Source organism: Neopsephotus bourkii, unplaced genomic scaffold (assembly GCF_033783945.1).
Source record: "Neopsephotus bourkii isolate Nb327-2 ecotype Australia unplaced genomic scaffold, CSIRO-AGI_Nbou_v1 NB_1810, whole genome shotgun sequence".
NCBI classification, from domain to species: Eukaryota; Metazoa; Chordata; class Aves; order Psittaciformes; family Psittacidae; genus Neopsephotus; species Neopsephotus bourkii.
The window spans coordinates 229,285-249,923 of NW_026902283.1; the positions used below are offsets into that span (position 1 = coordinate 229,285).

At 39.2% G+C, this 20,639-nt stretch overlaps 1 protein-coding gene across 3 annotated transcripts in view; it reads left to right on the forward strand.

Annotated features, from left to right (window-relative positions):
* Positions 1-11,255: 11,255 nt before the first annotated feature.
* The window catches only part of RNF180 (ring finger protein 180), a 71,226-nt gene continuing 61,842 nt past the window's right edge, over positions 11,256-20,639 (forward strand). The window contains exons 1-2 of one of the 3 annotated variants that reach the window (XM_061342674.1): positions 11,256-11,817; positions 18,277-18,412. In XM_061342674.1, the coding sequence (XP_061198658.1) occupies positions 18,311-18,412 (102 nt within the window). In that variant the 5' untranslated portion in view covers positions 11,256-11,817; positions 18,277-18,310. Of the gene's footprint in view, positions 11,818-12,424; positions 12,487-18,276; positions 18,413-20,639 lie in introns of those variants that run through there. The other 2 variants (XM_061342675.1, XM_061342676.1) reach the window with 2 other exon arrangements.

The window sequence follows — 20,639 nt, forward strand, 5'->3', positions numbered from 1 at the left end:
TCTTCTTTGTACTGAATTTTGGAACTATTTCCATGTAGTAAATGAGTAATTTATGTGCACAGATTATCAAAAGCTTTTGATATATTGAGAAAATTCTATCAAAATAAAGTAACCCTCTTGACAAAATAAAATACTCTTTGACTACCCCCCTCAGTGGCAACAGTCTAGATAAATATTACTTTGGCCTTTGGCATGATCTAAAGACCAACAGCAGTAAGCCTCCTTACTTCACCCAGGTTTCAACTAGTCTGTTCGTATTACAGATGTGATTACTTATCCAAGAATCCGCTGCGTGTGCTTTGATCTAAAATGGGATCCCACAACACTGTAAATCCATAAATTGTTATTTGAACCATTAACATGGCACACTGAATGGTATTGTTCCTAATATTGACTTTTTGCAAATCCTGACACCTCCTCACAGTTAATTAGTCTTTAGCTCATAATAACCAAGTACTTTCTTTTTTTTTTTCTAATCTAAAGGCTCAAGAGGGCTGTTGCCCAGCAGCCCTATTTTTAATAGAACTAAAAATTAATTTCAGTAAATTATGGAAGGGAAGAATGAAGGAAGGATACTGAACATAATCACAAGCTGGCGTGGGTCAGTTTAATTACTGGGCTGTTATTCAAGTCAGTCCCCTTTGTTTGCATCCCATCTCTATTCACCCTTCTCTGTTTCTGGTAAAATCTGAGAGAAACTAATAATTAAATAATTGAGCACAGCCCACACCTTTCTTAGAGCTCATTACACCTAGAGATCAACGACTGCTTGCAAAATGCTGACAGTTCATGGACAAATCAACTCCCCTTTTCCAGTCATTCCCAGGAATGTACTTCAGGAAAATCTTTAGAATCATTGAGAACAAATATTCTGCAGAAGCATCTAGAGATTTTTACCTTGTTACTTGCTCAGAACATACTGATCAAAATAAGATTCAGAATGTTCCAGGTACTACCAGTGGATTAATTACTCATTACATAGGTTGGCTTTTATGAGTTTTTTATGATTTTTTTTTACATAATTCCCATAGTTAGTGGTGAAGATTTTGTTAACCAATAAGCATTACAGCAAGAAGATCTATCATTTCAGTTTACACTCTACTTCTATATGAAAAATTACATGTTCCAGTAATGAAATAAATTTCCCTATTAAAGACTTAATCTCAGTTCGTCAATATTTGATTTGTAGCAATCATAAAGATAAATATCACCATCATTAATTAAGAGCAGTTCCTCAGTAATGTTTCACACATCTAGTTAGCTAACCATTATTTCTGCATTCTTACCTTCTAAATTCCTCAAACTTTTTACTAGTTAAGTAAGAATTGCAGCCATTTCAAGATAATGCTTTCTGTTTAGGCAGTTTAAGTATTTTGCTTTAGCCATCTCTTTTTGTTACACATCTCACAAGCATTATTTTTATGCCCTTGCTGGCACTTCGATGTTCGCTTTTGGGGCTGCAGTCAGGTATCCTTAATAGAGGAGTAATGACTGTGGAAATCTCTCCCTCTGGTGGTCATTCGAGCCTCTCGCTTTCAACTGTTTCCAATCTCAACCCAGCATTTACCAAATGGATCTAATCTACGGTTTTATCTTTTCCTATCTGTTTAGTGGCCCACTGTCTGGAAGAACAGTTTATACTTTTGCTTCACTTCAAGAAATCATCCCATACATGTTTTTATTGTGAGCAAGAGATACTGTCCGCATGGTTTTGTTGAGCTCAGAAAATTATTAGGGGATACTTGGTAAACAAAAAAAAGGGAGAAAAGCAGTGACAGATAAATAAAACATATTGACTGCAAATAACAAAAAGTTAGATAAAAAACATAACACAGAATATCAGTACTTTCAACAATGTAAGACATACAAAAGTTTGCAAAAGGGAAATGTTTTAAAACTATTAGTACAGAAAAAAATACGCAGGTACCAAAAATGCATTTAAAAATGTAGTTAGGAGAAACACGGAAAACAGAGCTGTATTCTGTGGCTACTCCAAGCCTGCACTTTCTGTGAGGCAGTGTGAGAAATGCGTGTATTCGGCATAGTGTAGGATAACTGTGCAGGACCATCAGTTTAGATCAGGGCTGTATTGCTTCTGCTCATTGACAATTCAGCCTCTTGGAAGATTATGAATGGCTGAAAATGCAATTTTGCTGATGTTTCTACTTTATTTTAAAAATGTTACATTAAAAAAATGCCAAAGCACACGTCTGATTTCTCAGACTAGAAGACATGCATGGTTATGGGCACAAGTCTACTCATGACATCTAGTTGTTCCTTCCCTCAGATGCAGAAATAGTACCTTTAGCTCTTTTGGTACACACACCATGACTAATCAGGAACAGAAAACAAAAAGGGCTAGTGTGGGCCTAGGAGGGAGAACAGCAGTCCGCAAATCTCTCCAGCTGTTTTCCTGGAGCTCTTCAAGCACTAGCCCAAAGAGGCTCTCACTGCCAACCTGATGCAGGCAATATTCCAAGAGGGGAATGTGATTCTTTGACCCATCACTAAGCTTCTCCTTGGCATGTTGCCTGGTTCCAAGTACACACAGAGCACAGATGACTTTCTGACATTATATAGATTCTTTTAGCCATCTATTTAGACTCTTTAAGGACATTATTTTTGCCAAATGTTTTAAATTAATCCCTCTTTTCAATATAATATGAAAACATTTTATTTCTCCTTTTTATTAATGCAGAATTATGCTTTCAAGAATTCAGCTTTAAAGGACAGTAAAATGTTACTACAATTCTGCTATTTCTATAACTTCATGAACTGGGCAGAGACTGTTGTAGAGAACTAAATTTGCCTACAAAGTACTAATAGCACTTGTCATTTCACCTCACCTTATAATGTGTAAGAAGAATTAAAAATACTTTTATGGAAGTATAGAAGGATTTATTATTCATAATTAAAACAAAAGAACAGCTTCTTATGATCCTTATTATTTACATTGCGTATTCATTTACAATTATTTTGCTGTGCATGAGGAACCACAGGCTTCCTTGTAAAGTATGACACTATTAATACAGAAATCAACAAATATTGTTTCTCATATGTCATTAATATTAATAATCTAACCAAACACGGGGAAAAAACTGCATCAAAACAAAATCCAAAATATACACAACAGATCTTGGATTCCTGCAGCACAGAAAAAGAGGTGCTGTAGCAAGTATTTGGCACATTCGGAAACAGTGATATCATGGACCAAAGGGCAAAGCACTGGCTGGAGATTGACGCTCAACACAGAATTATGATTACATGCCAGTTGTGTATTGCATTCCCACTGTTATACAGTAGAATTATTTAAGATTTCCAGTCAGAAATCCAGTCTCTGTCATACTCATCCCTAAAGATACACACACACAAAAAATATCACTGCACAGACTGTGAGGATTTTCAGTTTGAGTAATGTGAGTGGACCACCTGGAGAAGGCCACATCTGGGCTAACGAGTGATGAGGCGCACACTATACCTGGAGACCACCCCACCCTGGCAAAGGGCTTCATGGCTGTGCCCCATCCCACTAGACAGGCCCTCTCAACCAGATTTCAGCAGACTGGAGGGGGAAGTTGTGCACAGCACCAGGAGAAGAAGGAGAAAGCATTGTGTGTTGGGATAGAAATACCAGCTGCACTGTTTGTAATGAGGACTAAGTCTTTACCTGCAGTTCCCCTAGTTTTGTTTTCTTCTAATTAGATTATTAGCTAGTGCCTTTGAGTCCATTTTGGGGGCAGTGAATGCCCCAGCTCGCTGGTCTTACCCTAGTTTCCTTGGCTTCCGGGGCACCCTACTGCTGCCAGAGGCATGACCTCTTGTGGGCTGAAGAGGCCTGTGAGCTATTGGCCTTCTTTTCTGGAGGGTGCTGGGGCATCCCAGGTGAGCCATCTGGGCCTTGGCAGCAGTGGAAGAATCTGCCACCACATGCCCCAGCTCCTCATAGAGCATCTCCTCCTCCTTAGGAATGGGGCAGGATCTCTCCCAGGGAGGCGGCAGGGCCAGAAGCAGGGCCAGGAACAGCACAGAGCTCTCCTCCTGGGTATCTCAATCAAGCCTGGTATCAAAATCAAAAAAAGGACTCTGAATACCAGCTTTTCACAGTCAAAATGGTCTTAAAGTGCCTGTGGTCTGTAATGTCCACATACAAATTACAATTTTTTTAATAATTTTTTTTTTACTGTTTTGCTCAGAAACCTGCTGTGCCTTAAGTCTGAAGAAAGGATGTGACTAAACTATGACAAAGTGATTGCTCTGCTACTTTGCAGCATCACTACTTCTACTTAAAAGACAGTTCAGCATCATGATTAATGGGTGTATGTTCTTATTCCCTAGCTCAGGCAGCATCCTGCTAAGTGCTGGAACAGAGAACTGCCCTTTAAAGAATCTCACTCTTCACTGACTCTGTGGAGCACATGGCTGCCCTGAGTCACCTCACCAAAGCAGGGAGTTTCCTTTTAGCCCATCAGTACATAGTTTTGGCAAAGAAAATAGACACTTTAATAGGTCCCTTTGGCAGGATAAACCAAAGTTTACATTTAAGGATCATAGAAGGGCTTCCATGGCAAAAGCTATGAGGTAACGCTCAGTTTATATAGAAACTGGTAACAAATAAATAACTGAAGTTAACACATTGTTTACTGTAGCATCTTACTATATGACATATTTTAGATCACTGTATCATAGGAGAATTTTTTATCTCTGTGGGATCCTTCAGAAGGATCCACAGGCATCATATTTCAGTAATAGTAAAAATATTATGCATAATCAGGCATGAGTGTAGGATGATTTTTTGACTACAAGATTATTCAAATACAGTATCCTGTTAGAAAAACAAAGTTTCCAAGCCCTCTGTTTTGCTTCTGTTAAGCCACTAAATTGCAAATATTAAGTACAACATAGCATGTCAGACCACAATTCTCAACTCAAAACCTGTGAAATATAAATAACTATTTTTCAAAAAAGTAGAGCTAGAAATTACCTCAAAATTATTTATGTCCTCAACTGAAATCGATATCTGAATCAAGATACCATCCTCTGAGCATAAGAGAAGTAAGTTGTGAAAAAATTGAACATTTAAGTTGTGTAATATGAACTGGAATGTGTATGTAAATAAGCTAACTCTGAAGTAATTTAGAGATTAATTTATTGCTCATTGTTTTATTACAAACCAAGTTTTTAGTTGATACATTCAAGCAAGTTAACAGACTAAAAAGTGTTTAGAATGTCATTAATAGAAAATAAAAATTATTTAATACAACTGCACAATCTGTAGAAATCGTTAATTATGCAAAAATACCTTGTTCACAGTGTATGTCCACTTAAACAGATCTTATAAAATTAACACTTTGATCTGCTCTCAAGGAGAACGAGATACCTTAACCTGGGGTGTCATAAAATGAAAGACAGATTATGTTGCTTTCTTCATCAGTCAGACAAGTTGCTTATTCTTTCTACTTCCTCTCTACTTAATATTTGTAAACTATAGGATTAAATATATTATGCATACAGACATCCAAATGAAAGAAAAGCATTGCTTAAAAGCTAAACTGATTTAATGAGTCTATACACTAAAAGCAATTTTAAGGGGATAATTTATTTATTTGCATATCATCCTGTTACATGCAGACATTAGCACTAATGAGTGAAAGAAACTTCCACTGCTTTCTACTAATTCCTGTTGAAAAAGTGAAATTGATAATTCTAGGAAGGAAATTAATTTCAGACTGCTGTCATAAACCATATAACATTGGAATTAAAGAAAAAAAAAAAAAAAGATTTGATTTAAACAGTGGCAACACACTAATGGAGTCTTATGAAATCTAAAACTTCACCAGATAGAAATTACTGTGGAGAGCTGTTCAGAATGTTTGAATGACAGCAGAACTGAAAAAACCCAAACTCCTTTATATCCCTTCTGAAGGATATAAAAGACATTTTAACACTTCTTAGGAAATTTTATTTTATGTAAGTATTAAGCACTGACAAGGCAGTGCCCCTCATGGGACAGGAAAATCAGGACTAAACACACAGAGAGAAACTCAGTCACAAGATAGCAAATTACCAAGGATAATCTCCATTTCCCAGAAACTGTAAGATTTAACAGAAAAACAACCAACCAACAAAACAAACAAAAAACCCAAACAGCTGGGACTGTAGTAAAAGAAGACTGGAAAGAACCTTCAAGCTCTTCAAGCCTCACACCAACTGCTGTAAGCTTCATATCACACAGCTGTACTTCACCTTCAAATCAGTTGGTGGTTTTCTCCAACACTTTTCGTAGGAAGCTCTTCCAGTAATCTCCCTGGTGGAACAATTACAACTTTTTAATTTTCACCCTAAATTTTTTAATACACCTACTTTTTTTTTCATACATCTTCTAGGCTGTATAGTGTTGACATAATCTTTTATTTTCCCACTGAAGACCTATCAAGAAGAACTATTCTCAGCATTTCTTTTGCTGAACTGAATAAGTAAAGCTCTGTCTTCCCATAACACAGACTCGATCCATTTTGATCACCTTAGTATTACTTCTTTGTGCCTATTCTAGCCTCAATTTCTTTCTTGAAAAATGGATTATTACAACTATCTGTATTACCTTAAATAAAGAAGTATTAGAGCATTGATAATCCCCTGTTTGTACTGGAAATTTACCCACAGTCCAGGTCACAGATGGTGTTTTCAAAGCTACATCATCCTGTCAATGCACAGACATTCTGTGACCAGTTAGTATATTTCAACACTTCTCTTGTTACTTCCATTTGATGAGTCCTCAGCTGATAGCAGAAATTCTTGTCAGCAGTATCCAAGTGCATAACTTTGCACATTATTCACCTGAATCTCAGTCAAAATGACTATTTTCCACTTCTCTAATAGTCAAGGTTGTTAAGTGCTTTCTTAATATTCTTTGCAAGTTCTAATTCAGCTTTGATTTAAACAGTTTTTATTCCCACTCTACATTCTAAGAAATAACTGTATTTGCTGATCAGTATTTTTTAATTCCTTTCTGTTGTTTTCTATTCCTTACAGTGTTCATGTATTTCTAAAATCCTTCTTTGAGTGACTATCCATTTAGTTCTGGCATCATTTCTGAAAGTCTTTTCCTTGCTCAAATACAATTTTTTGGTACTTTAAATAAATTTAACTTCAATTTCAGATTTCCTCTTCATTAAACTCCTGAGCAGTTCAGACTGAAGTTTCTTTAGCTTATCTAAGCTTACTCTTCAAATCAAGCATTTCACTTGAAGACATACTTTTTTCTGAAGGAAAATGAGACTTTTTTGGCTAAACTGAATCAACATAATCAAAAGCCTTGATCAAAATTTACAATGACTGATTTAACTCCAGTGTCATTGTTTAGCCAAACTGAACATAAAATAGTATAAAACCCGTTTCAAAGAGTTGTTAATGGTAATTTTTACTTGTCAGCTTAGTGTAGAACACTTGAATCAGTCCTTGAAGTTCCTTGAAATTCTCTTTCCCACAAGTTCTACAACTCTTTAGGCATGGGCATGTTCTTTTTCATCCCTTATAGTCCTACTTACCATAAATATTTGGAAGCTGTGCCACTGTGAAGAAAGGAAAGTGTGCTTTTAGCTCTAGCTAGGTAACTAGTATGTTCTCCCAAGTTAAGAGAAATGTGGGACAAATAAGCAAGTTGTAGACAGAAGTGACCTTGGGTCTATTTTCTGTGCAAGTACTTCTGTGTAAGTACTTTCACTTCTAGGAACTAGTTCCCAAGAGGTGATAAACAGAACACATCTAATGAACTTCACTGACCTTACTCATTTTCAGAACATATCTTCTTTATGATGTTTTCTTTTATCCTACCTCAAGACAGCAGGATTCCTTGATCAGCAGGATTCTGAAGCACAGAGAAGATGCTTGCATTTAACAGAGTTCAGGGTTCCATTCCAGGAAACAAGTGACCACGAGATAAGAAAACATTATTAAGAATTACTCTATTAAATGTAGTCATTGGTGACTTAAAAAATGCTTTCCCTAGTTCTAATACAGCCTACGACCATACAGAGCAGTTTTAGACTGATCTGATTGTTTTTCAAAAAGAAGCAAAAGGAAATCAAACGATTTGTTAACTGATGACTATTCTGTATACGCTTTAAATTTTTTATGAGTATGACAAACTTTACAAATCAGACTTGGAACCTTAACTGCAAATATAAACCATTATCATCAAATGAAGGAAGAAGAAATGTAATTTTCCTACAGTTTACTTTGTAATAGGAAAAGCTGTTCAATGATAAGTTAAATTGGAAATCAGGGTGTATTTTTGAAAGGACAATAAAAAGCAAAAATATTATAATCTCTATACAATGAAATGTTATGTTTTATGTAATGCCTAGTGTTGTTAGCAAAGTTTTTTCCAACAATTAATCCTATAGTGAAGGCTTCTACCACCACAATGCTGTTTAAGTATGCAAGCTGCTTAGAAAAACACAGGTAATGGCAACAATAAATTTCCTCCCATGCTCAGTATCAGGACCTGAAAGTTCTACCTAACAGCTTCCATTTCTTCATTCTTTTCTCCTCTCTGACCATCTTCTTAAGATACTTTCCTCCAGCACAGATGATCAAATAATAGATATGCAGGTTTTAGAGGTGGCCCAGATGATGGGGACAGCCTAACAGGCATCCCAGACCCAGGGATTACGGAAACAAGCTAATGCCACTAGTCATTAGTGCACTATTGAACATCTGGAGAAAATGTAATTTTTTCTTTTGGAGAAGATGTATTTTAGAAAGGAAATCTACAGGAGTAAAAGTCAACTCATTCAGTTTCTTAGGCAGCCAAGGATTATTTTTCCCAGCTTCATCAACACTATTGTCGAGAAAAATGATGCATCCATGCTAGGGCTTTTGGAATACACTGCCACCTGTCAGAAGCGTTCATGGAGCATGCGTGAACTGGATATACTATCTATGTGCCATGGACATGAAAACAGTATGAGTCATTTTCTATGCACAAATCACAACACCACTGCACTCTGTTTCAGTGTTCACTAATACACTGCATACAGCCTTCAGTATAGTCTTACCACTATACCATCCTTGTCTCAGAACAGCACGTCAAAAATACTCTCTGGTTTCTGATTTACTGTGTGTCAGTTTGACACTGATCCTTGGAATGCTCACCACAGACTCAAGGGGCTATCCCAGTAAAAAGCAATTTGTATATATTCTGCCTTGAAATAAGCATTTGCACGAGGCTGTCACATATCCCCAAAACTACAGCACAAGCAATACCCATTAAACTTCTTAGACCACCTAAGCCACTCTTAACTTTGCACAGGCCAACTGCCCTGCTCTCATCCTTTGACAAACTCTCTCTGAGAAAATAAATACAGCTAACCACACAACTGAATGGCACATTGCCCTTGCTTCCCTTGTTTAACAAAATCAAATATGCTGAACAAAATTCTCAAAATATAATCTTATAGGAAGTAGCACTGTTCTATTTTTCCTTATGCTATTCGCTGTTGCTGTGACATGAGCCATATGGTGCCTTTAATTTCTTTCTCTCCATTGCTATCTTCACTGATATTTCTCCTTAAGGATGGGTTGCCATTAAATTCACATAATCCAACCCTACATCTTACTAAAGTGGAAGCAGATGAGATGTAAGAGTTAAAGCTTTCTCCCCTAATCGTTTCAATATTCTTTTATGTCAGAAGGTGAAGCCTTAAAGTAATTTTAACCTGTATTTTATTTCCTCAATTCATCTATTTCACTTGTTTCTACCCGCCTTTACCAATTAAGTTTGCTAGAAAATGCCCTATAACCTGCAACACCTTATATTTTTACTATATAGATACATATAGATACACACTGTACATAGTGCTTTATCTAAACAGCCCTTTCAGTTTAAGTACACTGTACCACACTAGAAATTATTTCAAAATAACAGCCTGTCTCTTCTACATATAATTACTGTACAGTCATGGCAGAGCAAAACAGAATTATTGTGAGCGTTTGTGAACTTCTTTATGTAGACTTTCTTCACTAGGTCTACATTAAGCAAGACAAAAATATCAATTAGCACATGTCACCAAATATAACAATCATTAAAAAGACCTTAATAATCCTCTCCTCAAAAATAAAACCAACAGCTTTTCTAATCATGGAGTAGGGAGAGAATGGTAAGATAGGAAAATGGTTCATCATAGCACAGAGTAATTTGATGTTTATAAAAAAAAACACAACAAAACCACACACACAAAAAAAAAAAACCCTCGCAGAAAAAAAAAACCAAACCAAACCAAGACAACCCACGAGATCCAATTACAGTATTTAAGCACAAACAAGTAAGTTAGTTAGCTGTAATTACTGAAAAACAAGGCTTTCTGAACAGATGAGGTACATTGTTACTTAAAATATTTGTATCACACTGTCTGAAAACTTTTCACATTAGAACTCTAAATGGCAGGAACAGGATAAATATATACTCTACCAAGACAAAACAGACTAATACTGCTAGTGTTATTAGGCAGTCTGTTAGAATAATAACAGGGCAGTAAAAAAAAACCAACAACAGGTAAGAGCACTGAAACTTAAAAAAAAAAAAAAAGAGACGGTGGGAGTGTACTTCTGCATTCATGACAGCCCAAATCTTACAGTGAGTCCTACCTCATCCAAAATAGCTTACCTGATGACAAACCTTGTCTTGATCCACAGGGAACGTGCATCGAAATGCAGGAAAAAACACTAAAATTGTATGTAAGTGTAGGAGAAACAGTGAAATGGAGGTTTCAGTATTTCAAACCACCTCCACAGGAAAAAGTGGGCAGATTCTAAATTTTTATTCCTCAGCAACCTTCCTGCCTTCCCTACATCCACACTGCTTCAGTAACTGGTCCCTTTCCGTGTTTGAAGTTGAACAACTATTATTAGCAGACTGTCAGCTACGAGCACGTTAGCTCCTGATCAAGTCACAGTACCATCACTAAAAGTCAGAACACTTCCAAGGTGAAAACAAAGCCCACTTAGTTTATCAGCTTCTATTCACTAGCGAGGTATGGACACCAGCAAACTGCCCATGGTGCGGCTTTCTTCAGATCGGTATGCCTGCCTCTTCTCCCACACAGCTCTGCACGATTTGCAGAAATTCCCTATAAAATGTCACAAGTTTACTTCACCCCCCCCCCCCCCCGCCTTTTTACTGTAAAGCTTCCCTCTTTGCTCTTGCAGCCTACTGAAATAGTCAGGGGTTACTGGTGACACCCTGCCAGTACGTGGTTCCTTGCTGGCACTTGCCGGTCCCTCTGATGTCCCTAGCCCAGCTCTTTTGACTTCTGGCTCTGGGCTTGTTCCTCGGGCGTGAAGGCACATATATTTTGTCCCACTTTTTACTGAGAAGTTTCCATTCAGCTCCCCGTAATTCACCGCTGCACCCTTTCCACCTTGGCTGACCCCACCCCGGCTCCATCTCTGTCAGTCAGGAGACGAGAGGACGTGCCACCCTCAGGCCTCGGCAGGGCGCCGGCTGGCGCGGCCGCTGCCCTCTTCTCAGTGACAGCAGGGCGGGCCCCGCGGCTGGCGATGGGCCCGTCCTTCCGCGGAGACGAGGGACGCTGCCGACGCCGCCCGAGAGGACTGGCCTTCCCCAGGGTGAGTTCCACGGCCGGCCGGGCCGGGCAGGCGCCGCGCTGGCGCAGCGCTTTCCGCCGCCGTTTGTCTCCCGTCTCTTCCCGTTTGCCAGAGCAGCTGCTGCTGCTGCGCAACCCCTTCCCCGCCCGCCTGCCCGCTCTCTCGCTCGCCCCAGCTGTGTCGCCTCCTCTCAGCCTCGCAAAGCGAGGCCCGGTGAGCTGAACCCGGTCAGGGTCAGGGTGGGAGGGCGGAGGGAGGTGCCGCCGCCGCTCGTTGGGCCGAGACGGGCCCTGAGCTGTGCGGGCCGCCGAGCCAAGGGGGCTGGGTGCGCGGGTTGAGCGCGGAGGTGCGGACACCTGCCGGGAGCTGCGTGCTTGAGGGGGCGCCGGAGTGCGGCGGCGACGGCCCCGACTTTCAGAGTTAACTTCGTGGTGTAGCCGCCGGTGGTCAGCACCCGAAACGCCCCGGGAGCCTCTGCAGCCCAGCCTGTCCCTCCCTCTGCCACTCTGGGGCGGCTGCCGTGCTCCCCATAGTCTCCTCACGACCAGCAGGAGCCCCGGCCCGAAGTTGGTCGGTGCCCGGCTGGGGCAGCTGCGGCGGCTGTGCAGCTTGGTGGCTTGCGATCGGTAGCTCACGTTACGCTGGGAGGCGGGCATAGTATTCCTGCCTCTGTCGTCCTTCATTCCGTGCTACAACTAATGTTTGTGGATGCAAGAGCGTGAAACGGACAGTACTGGTCTGCAGGATCTCATGGAAGAAGGACATTTAAGAGCCAGTGTGTGGTTTTCTGCTGACCTCTTGATGTGTGCCCCGTCAAATTTTTTGTTGCGATTCATACTAGACCTGTTGATTTCAGCAGCATGCAGTAGGATTTTTTAACAGGTTTACGCGTTGCATTTATTAACTGCCTTTATCTTAACTGCCTTTTAATTATTTGGGCTACTCGTGCTACAAGAGAAAGTGTATCATACACTGGCCGTTCTTTCTCATCAACCAGTGGGCCGTGATAGGGGGGCTGATCACACAGCAATAGCTGAACTGGTAGGGCAGTTCATAGCTGAGCAGGTGCTGTGCACTTTGCTGTCTTGCATGTCTGGCAGTCTGGAAACAGTTCTTTAAATCCTACTTATTGAGAAACACTGATGAAGCATGTATTTAAAAGTGTCTCTTAAGGAATAGACACGAGATCACACAATAGCAGCAAGGATGTTTTTATAGCAGAGTGCTTTTCATGATTGTGTCTCTTCCTAGCGAAGTGTCAGTTCCTGCCTTTCTGGGAGGAGGAACTTCTGGTATGGACACCTGTTGGCTAGGACAGCTCATCTAGCTTCTGTCATGTCATCCTCCGTCAAAGGTGCCACTCATTATTTTTTCAAGACTCTTGGTAACTAATGCTCAAGTTTCTGTGCCCTTATTTCTCGTGACCTAATTATTATTGTAGTCTCCATGGCTGCAGTATTCTGAAAGGATCACAGGTGACTTTTGAACAAAAAAGGCATTGAGAACCACTGTGCCACTGTACCCTTATTTTTTTTTTTTTCTTTTTCAATTTATGCATTTGGGGATTAGGGGCAATCTAGTTGAAAAATTCTAGGCCAGGTTTTCAATAGAATGTAGGGGGTTGTATTTAGTTCTTAATTTTGAACTTTTGAGATTTTTTTCTTGGGGATTTACTTCATGTTTTCCTGCAATCTTTTTGAAGAAGAAATGGGCAAAGCTTAACGCATTGTACAATTCAGATTGTATAAGGAACTTAAACATAAATATCAAAGAGGACTTCTTACTAGTGAGATGATGCTAGAAGGGAAAGTGTCCCATTCAAGGAGTGATGAATAAACAGGAAGCTGATCAGCTCTGTACCATTTCTCTGACTGCTGTGTCTACTGCTTGATCCTTCACCTATTTTGTTTTCTTTGTGAATAGTTCACTAGCTTTCTGTGGTGTTGCTTGTAGATTTTCCAGACAGAATGGGAGGAGGGGGAAAAATGCAGTTCCTGTTTCCTCTTCCCTTAACATGTTGATGAGCTTGTATGGATCTGAAAATCTTATGTATCTCATGCTGAAACTCCTTAAAAATTATTTGCTGCTGGGAGGTGTTACTTAATATTCCAGTTTCCTGTCCTTATAAATGTAAGAAACAACATTTTCAAATGGATTCAGTGAATTTTATATTAGTTTTCACCATAGTGAGGCTTTCTCAATTCTTTTTTACCCTTGAAAATTTATGAATGGTCTAATGTGCTCCCTAGACAGGAAACTTTGAGTTCAGCATCCAGATTTAAACGCTGCTATGAAAGAATAGCTGACCTATTTGAAGAGTTCACTAAATAGCAGCGACAGCTGGAGATCAAGAAACCATGACTGGTGAAGAAAGGGAGAAAGAAGTGGATTTATATAGCACAAACTTAAGTTTGAAGGGGAGCTAATATATATAGTAGGTGTTTAATGGTGTAAAATTTTCTTTATGGAGAAAAGGAGCTGTTTTCTGTATTCACAGTGAATAAGGAAAATTGCAAGAAAATTCAGGGTAGATGTTAGGGGAAGAATTAAAATAATAGAAGATAAGAAGGTAATTAAATAGTTTGGGAAGGGTGTGAAATCTCTGTCATCTGTAAGAGAAAGTTAGACAAATCATTTTCAGGAAAAGGAGCTGAAAGCCTGACTTGGGAAGGAGGTCTTCGGACCCTCTGGCTTTTCTGGGACTGAATCATAAAAGAACATTTTAAGGAAATAAAACAAGACATATGAAGGAGCATAGGCTTTTTAACACTTTGGTAGGTCTACATGCTATTCTGGAGGGAAACATCTCACACAAAGCAACTGATCTGAAAGCAGGACAGCCACAACAAACATGGCTCAGCGCCTTTCTGGGCTGCAAGCGCACACTGGCGGCTTATGTTCATTTTCTCATCAACCAACACCCCCAAGTCCTTCTCCGCAGGGCTTCTCTGAATCTCTTCTCTGCCAAACCTGTAGCTCTGCCTGGGATCGCTCCGACCCAGGTGTAGGACCTTGCACTTGGCATGGTTAAAGTTCATGAGGTTGGCATCAGCCCACCTCACAAGCGTGTCAAGGTCCCTCTGGATGGCATTCCTTCCCTTCAGCGTTATCAACCGAACCACACAGCTTGGTGTCATCGGCAAACTTGCTGAGGGCGCACTCAATCCCACTGTCTGTCACTGACAAAGATGTTGAACAAGACCTGTCTCAACACTAATCCCTGAGGGATACCATTCGTTACTGGTCTCCAGCTGGACACTGAACCAGTGACCACAACTCTTTGCATGCAGCCGTCCAGCCAGTTCTTTATCCACCAAGTGGTCCACCTATCAAATTGATGTCTCTCCAATTTAGAGACAAGGATGTCATGTGGGACAGTGTCGAACACTTTGCACAAATCCAGATAGACGACATCAACTGCTCTACCCCTGTCCCTCAGTTCCATAGCCCCAACATAGAAGGCCACCAAATTGGTCAGGCAGGATTTCCCCTTAATGAAGCCATGCTGGCTGTCAACCAAGCACCTTGTTTTTCATGTGCCTTAGCATGCCTTCTAGGAGAATCTGCTCCAAGATTTTGCCAGGCACAGAGGTGAGACGACTGGTCTGTAGTTCCCTGGGTCATCCATTTTCCCCTTCTTGAAAATGGGGGTTATATTTCCCTTTTTCCAGTCATTGGGAAATTCACCTGATTGCCATGATTTTTCAAATATGATGGACAGTGGCTTAGCAAATTCATTTGCCAGCTCCTTCAGGACCCGCGGATGGATTTCATCAGGCCCCATCAACTTCTGTACATTCAGATTCTTAAGATGGTCTTGAATCTGATCCTCTCCTACAGTGGGCCTAAGGTCTTCATTCTCACAGCCCCTGCATCTGCCTTCCAGACTTGAGTGGCGTGGTCAGAGCCTTTGCCAATGAAGACCGAGGCAAAGAAGTCATTAAGAACCTCAGCCTTCTCCAAATCCAGGGTAGCCATTTCTTCTGATAGCTTCCAGAGAGGGCTCACATTGTCCCTAGTCTGAATTTTATTTGCAATGACATTTGGTGATACAGACAGTGGGATTGAGTGTGCCCTCAGCAAATTTGCCGATGACACCAAGCTGTGTGGTTCGGTTGATACGCTGGAGGGAAGGAATGCCATCCAGAGGGACCTTGACACGCTTGTGAGGTGGGCTGATGCCAACCTCATGAAGTTTAACCATGCCAAGTGCAAGGTCCTACACCTGGGTCGGAGCAATCCCGGGCACAGCTATAGGCTGGGCAGAGAAGAGATTCAGAGCAGCCCTGCGGAGAAGGACTTGGGAGTATTGGTTGATGAGAACATGAACATGAGCCACCAGTGTGCACTCTCAGCCCAGAAAGGCTACCATATCCTGGGCTGCATCAAAAGGAGTGTGACCATCAGGTCGAAGGAGGTGATCCTGCCCCTCTACTCTGCTCTTGTGAGACCTCACTTGGAGTATTGTGTGCAGTTCTGGTGTCCTCAACATAAAAAGGACATGGAACTGTTGGAACAAGTCCAGAGGAGGCCACGAGGATGATCAGGGGACTGGAGCACCTCCTGTATGGAGATAGGCTGAGAAAGTTGGGGCTGTTCAGCCTGGAGCAGAGAAGGCTGCATGGAGACCTCATAGCAGCCTTCCAATCTCTGAAGGGGGCCTATAGGGATGCTGGGGATGGACTCTTCATTAGGGACTGTAGTGATAGGACAAGGGGTAATGGGTTAAAACTTAAACAGGGGATGTTCAGATTGCATATAAGGAAGAAGTTCTTTACTGTGAGTGTGGTGAGGCACTGGAATGGGTTGCCCAAGAAAGCTGTGAATGCTCCATCCCTGGTGGTGTTCAAAGCCAGTTTGGTCAGAGCCTTGGGTGACATGGTTTATTTTGAGGTGTCCCTGCCCATGGCAGCGGGGTTGGAACTGGATGATCTTAAGGTCCTTTCCAACCCTAACTCTTCTGTGATTCTATTATTCTGTTTTATGTGTAGAAACCTGTGTGCTGTGTTAGAGTGCATTTTTAGCTTTTCTTTCTATGTAAGAGCTGCAAAAGACATATACATGCAGACCTACAGGAATTTTCCTTTTTTAAATTCAACTAATCAAGACGACCACCAGCCTACTGTGGTATAGTCTTACAAAGTATTTGCATTTTGATGGCTTGTTGGTTTTTTTTTAATAAGTTCACTGTTAGCATTCTTTGTTATACAAAATACAGCCTATGCTGTGCAGGTTATTATATTATTATTATATAAAAGTTTCTGCCAGGAAAGTTTATTTGAAAATTAAAGATACATGCAGAAATATGAAGTTCATTTTCAAATGTACAAGTTTAGAAAAAAGAGCTTTTATTTGCTGTACAACTGTGTTTGCTTGCTAAATATAATTCAGTTGAGAGGGATGTTTACATCACTTCAAGTGCCAGTGATCCTTAGACAGCCTTTGTTTGCATGACTTGAACCTTGTCTTTTAAATATAAAAAGCACGTTTATCTGTCAGTCCTTTATCTTTTGGTTCAGAGGTCTATCAGTAATAGTTTTATACCCCGCTGCAGTATTAGCCCCAAATTAAGCAGCTGTTCAACAGATAGCAAAACAGCTTTTTCTATAACAATTAGCATAAGGGGAACAGAATGTATGCAGAGACTTAAATATATACTATTTGAGTACATGTATACAGCATATAAGGTATGCAAGATGTATATCACTAACAGTAGTACATTTCAAGAATACATTTTAATCGTTGGGGATTTGGCTGTACATGAAAAGCACATCTGAGCTAGCTTTATGTAAAGTCTTTCAGTCCTTCCTGGTTGGTGTTAGATTTGAAGTTCTTACTGAGCTATGATAAGATTAAATTCATTCTAGCAGCATGTTACGGAATTGTGAACAATAAATTAATTAGAACAGCTTTAAAATGTTCGGGTGATAAAAACAAATTCATAACTGGTAATAATTTTTTCAATACCCTGTGAAGTCTAATGTCTCATTTATCACAGCAAAGTGATACACACAGCCTGTAAAAATCTTTCAGAGCCTGAATTTACTTGGGGAAAAAAAAAAAAGAAGTCATTCATAGACAGATACAGGATTTTTTTACATTACACTTTTGAAATGTGTCTGATACAGAAGGTAGTAGTGCTGACACAGCGAGGTTCATAAAAAATTAAGAGAGATTCTGATTTAGTCAAGGTATTTGAATCATCACATTTTTGTCATAAACAAGACAGGTTTCCAGTGTAAATTCTGCCTTTTCTGTGAGTGTTTCTTTCATGATATTTTGCTTGGCCACCTTCAGTTAAAATACGTTAATGGAATCTTAAAAGAAATGATACAAATCAGTTATGGGCATATTCTGGGAAAACTGGAATTGTCCTTTATCTAAACATTGAGGAAGTTTGTGGGTTTCCTTTTTTGCTCGGGGTGTGTTTTTTAAAATTTGGTCTTCTTGTTACCTTTTAGTAATATATGCAACCTGGAAATAAAAACAACTCTTTTCATTTTTGCTATTTAAAATGTCTAGGTGACATGCTGTACAAGATCAGAGAATGTTTGTAAATAATGTCTCCTTTATACAGAAGAGGCTATTGATAGACTTCTGGGTCACAAAAAGAAACCATGTGTGGTTTCAGCAGGTAACTGAATTGAATGTTTTGTATGTGTGTGTTTACAGGTAGCGATACAGAACTGAAGAATCACAAGTTGAAATGAGTAACCAAGAGGCTGATGTTCTACGTTGCTGGAGATGTAGAAAATATGTAGCAAATTCTGTTTGCCTTGAAAAATCTCATAAAAAAGAACCATCTGATGTAAGTATAGCATATGGTGGGAGTTTGTAACATTTTCCAATGTCACTGGTTTTAAATAAAAGAGAAGAATTAGACTTGCCCTCAGTTATTAATTAATGTACTGTGAAGATAAGTACAAAAATATGGAAAATTCCATAGAGAGTATGTAAGCAGCAATGCTACAGAAGCCAAGCAAGCAGTAATCACCTTTTTGTTCTGCAATAGGAAGGCTGGTATTTATGACTCATTTGACTACTAGATTGTGTGGAGTATACAGTGTTACCATTTTTCATGTAAGAATGGGTTCTTGTTTTGACAGTTTTAATGAAGTAATTTTTTGTTTTAATAACTATTAATAGAGAAGTCTTTTTTTCTAAGGACTGTTTTAAATAGAGACACTGATTTCTGCTGTGGTAGTTGAGTGTGCATTGAGAGTTTCCTACATCAGAAAATTTTGCTCTTCATTTTGAAAAAGTAGGGGATAGTCTGTGCACAAAAATAGCTCAGATTAGCCTGCTCCGAGGAGGGAGCATGTTCGGGAAGACTAAAACACCACTTAGTAATTTACATTATTCTGTTAATTTATTAAAATGAACAGAAAAATCATCACAGGGAATAAACAATGACAGAGTATTTCCTCTGCTTTATAATGTCAGTTAGTAATCATAAAGAGTTAGGGTCTTTCCAGATATGCCAAAAGACTGTGCTTTCATCGCGTGATCTTGAATCAAAGCAAAAAAGCAAATAGAAGGGGAGTTTTATTAATATTTTTATGAACACACTAGAAATGTAACACTGTTCGTTTTGGCAGTGGAGGATGGTATAAGCAATAGAGGTAGAAGCAAAGTTGTTATCTTTTAGTTCCTGATATAATTAATATTGTTATTATTATTTTAATCACTTCTTACAGAGCTTGAGGTTCTGTAATAACTTTCATACTTGGGAGTCTTTATTTTGTGCATCATTTGAAGCAGCTCTTGGGTGTATGGGAGGGAAATTTCAACTTCTTTCATGGGAAAGATGTAGTGAAAAGAAGATTTCTGTGCCCTGTGATGGAGCTTTTAGTTGTTAGTGGAGATCTGCCATCACTGTGCACAAGACTGAAGTATCTCCTTCCCTAATTAAGTAGATAGCAGATAAAAGAATGTAATTTAGTGCTACTTCCCAAGACACTGGGAGTCAGATTGTACTATTATGGGAAATGTTTTCAGTATGTTTCCTTTCCCTGATGAATTTTAGACCTTTAGTCAAAGACATAGCTGAAATATGAGTAAAAGAGAAAAATCTTAGAACAGACCTTAAAACCGATTTTTGAATTTACGAATGCAGTATAAGCACTTTAAATTAGAATTACACCCAAACTGAAGTACAGGTATTGTCCAAAGATAGAAGGAAGATGGTAGCATGAACATGAGAAACAGATTTATCTGTCTGCTGTCATTACTTGGAGAATTTCTAAAAGCTTCTGTCTTCTGTGTATAGCCCACTTTCAATTTTTAGCCTAATAGAGTTTTATTCCTATGAGTTTCATAACATAGGAGTCAGTGATTTTCCATATTCATAAATTTTAACAACAGATTTTAAGACCTTCTCACCAGAGTTTTCTTATTTTTTTAGCCATCTTATAACTTTACTGACATTCTAAATCATATTAAAAGATTTAATTATAGTTGTATCACTTCTGTGCTAAAAAGCAGTTAGTTAGGTAATTGTTTTTATTTTAGGTTCAATTAATGAAATGCTACAGTTCTTAAGATTTTGTTTTCTCTTCAGTTAGTCACATTATCGCAGTTAAAAATCAAAAGCTACTAAGAGTCCCTGATTTCTCTGCTAGTTACTCTAACAAGCATTAAAAAATAATTTAAAATATTTTTGGCATAGTTGTGTGGTACTGAAAACAGTCTTTATATAAACTAGAATTTAAATTCTCCTTTCTTTACCAGAAAATTGTGCCAGCTGATAGTGCTTCTGAAATAAATTTCTGAATATACTTGGGAGATTGTAAGTTGCATACTTGTAAATAAAACAAAACCATCTCCAAATGCCTCCTATCTCTGCAGTGAAGTCTGTCCAGTATCCTTAGATTCAGAAATAGAGAAATAGTGACAGCATTTACTCGATTTTTAGCTTAAGGAATGCACCAACATCTTTGAGTTCTGTCATTTGTTAATATTTACTGAATTTGGTAGGCTGACTCCTGGGTGTATTTAGACAAAAAAAAAACAAAAAACAAAACTTAAATAAATGT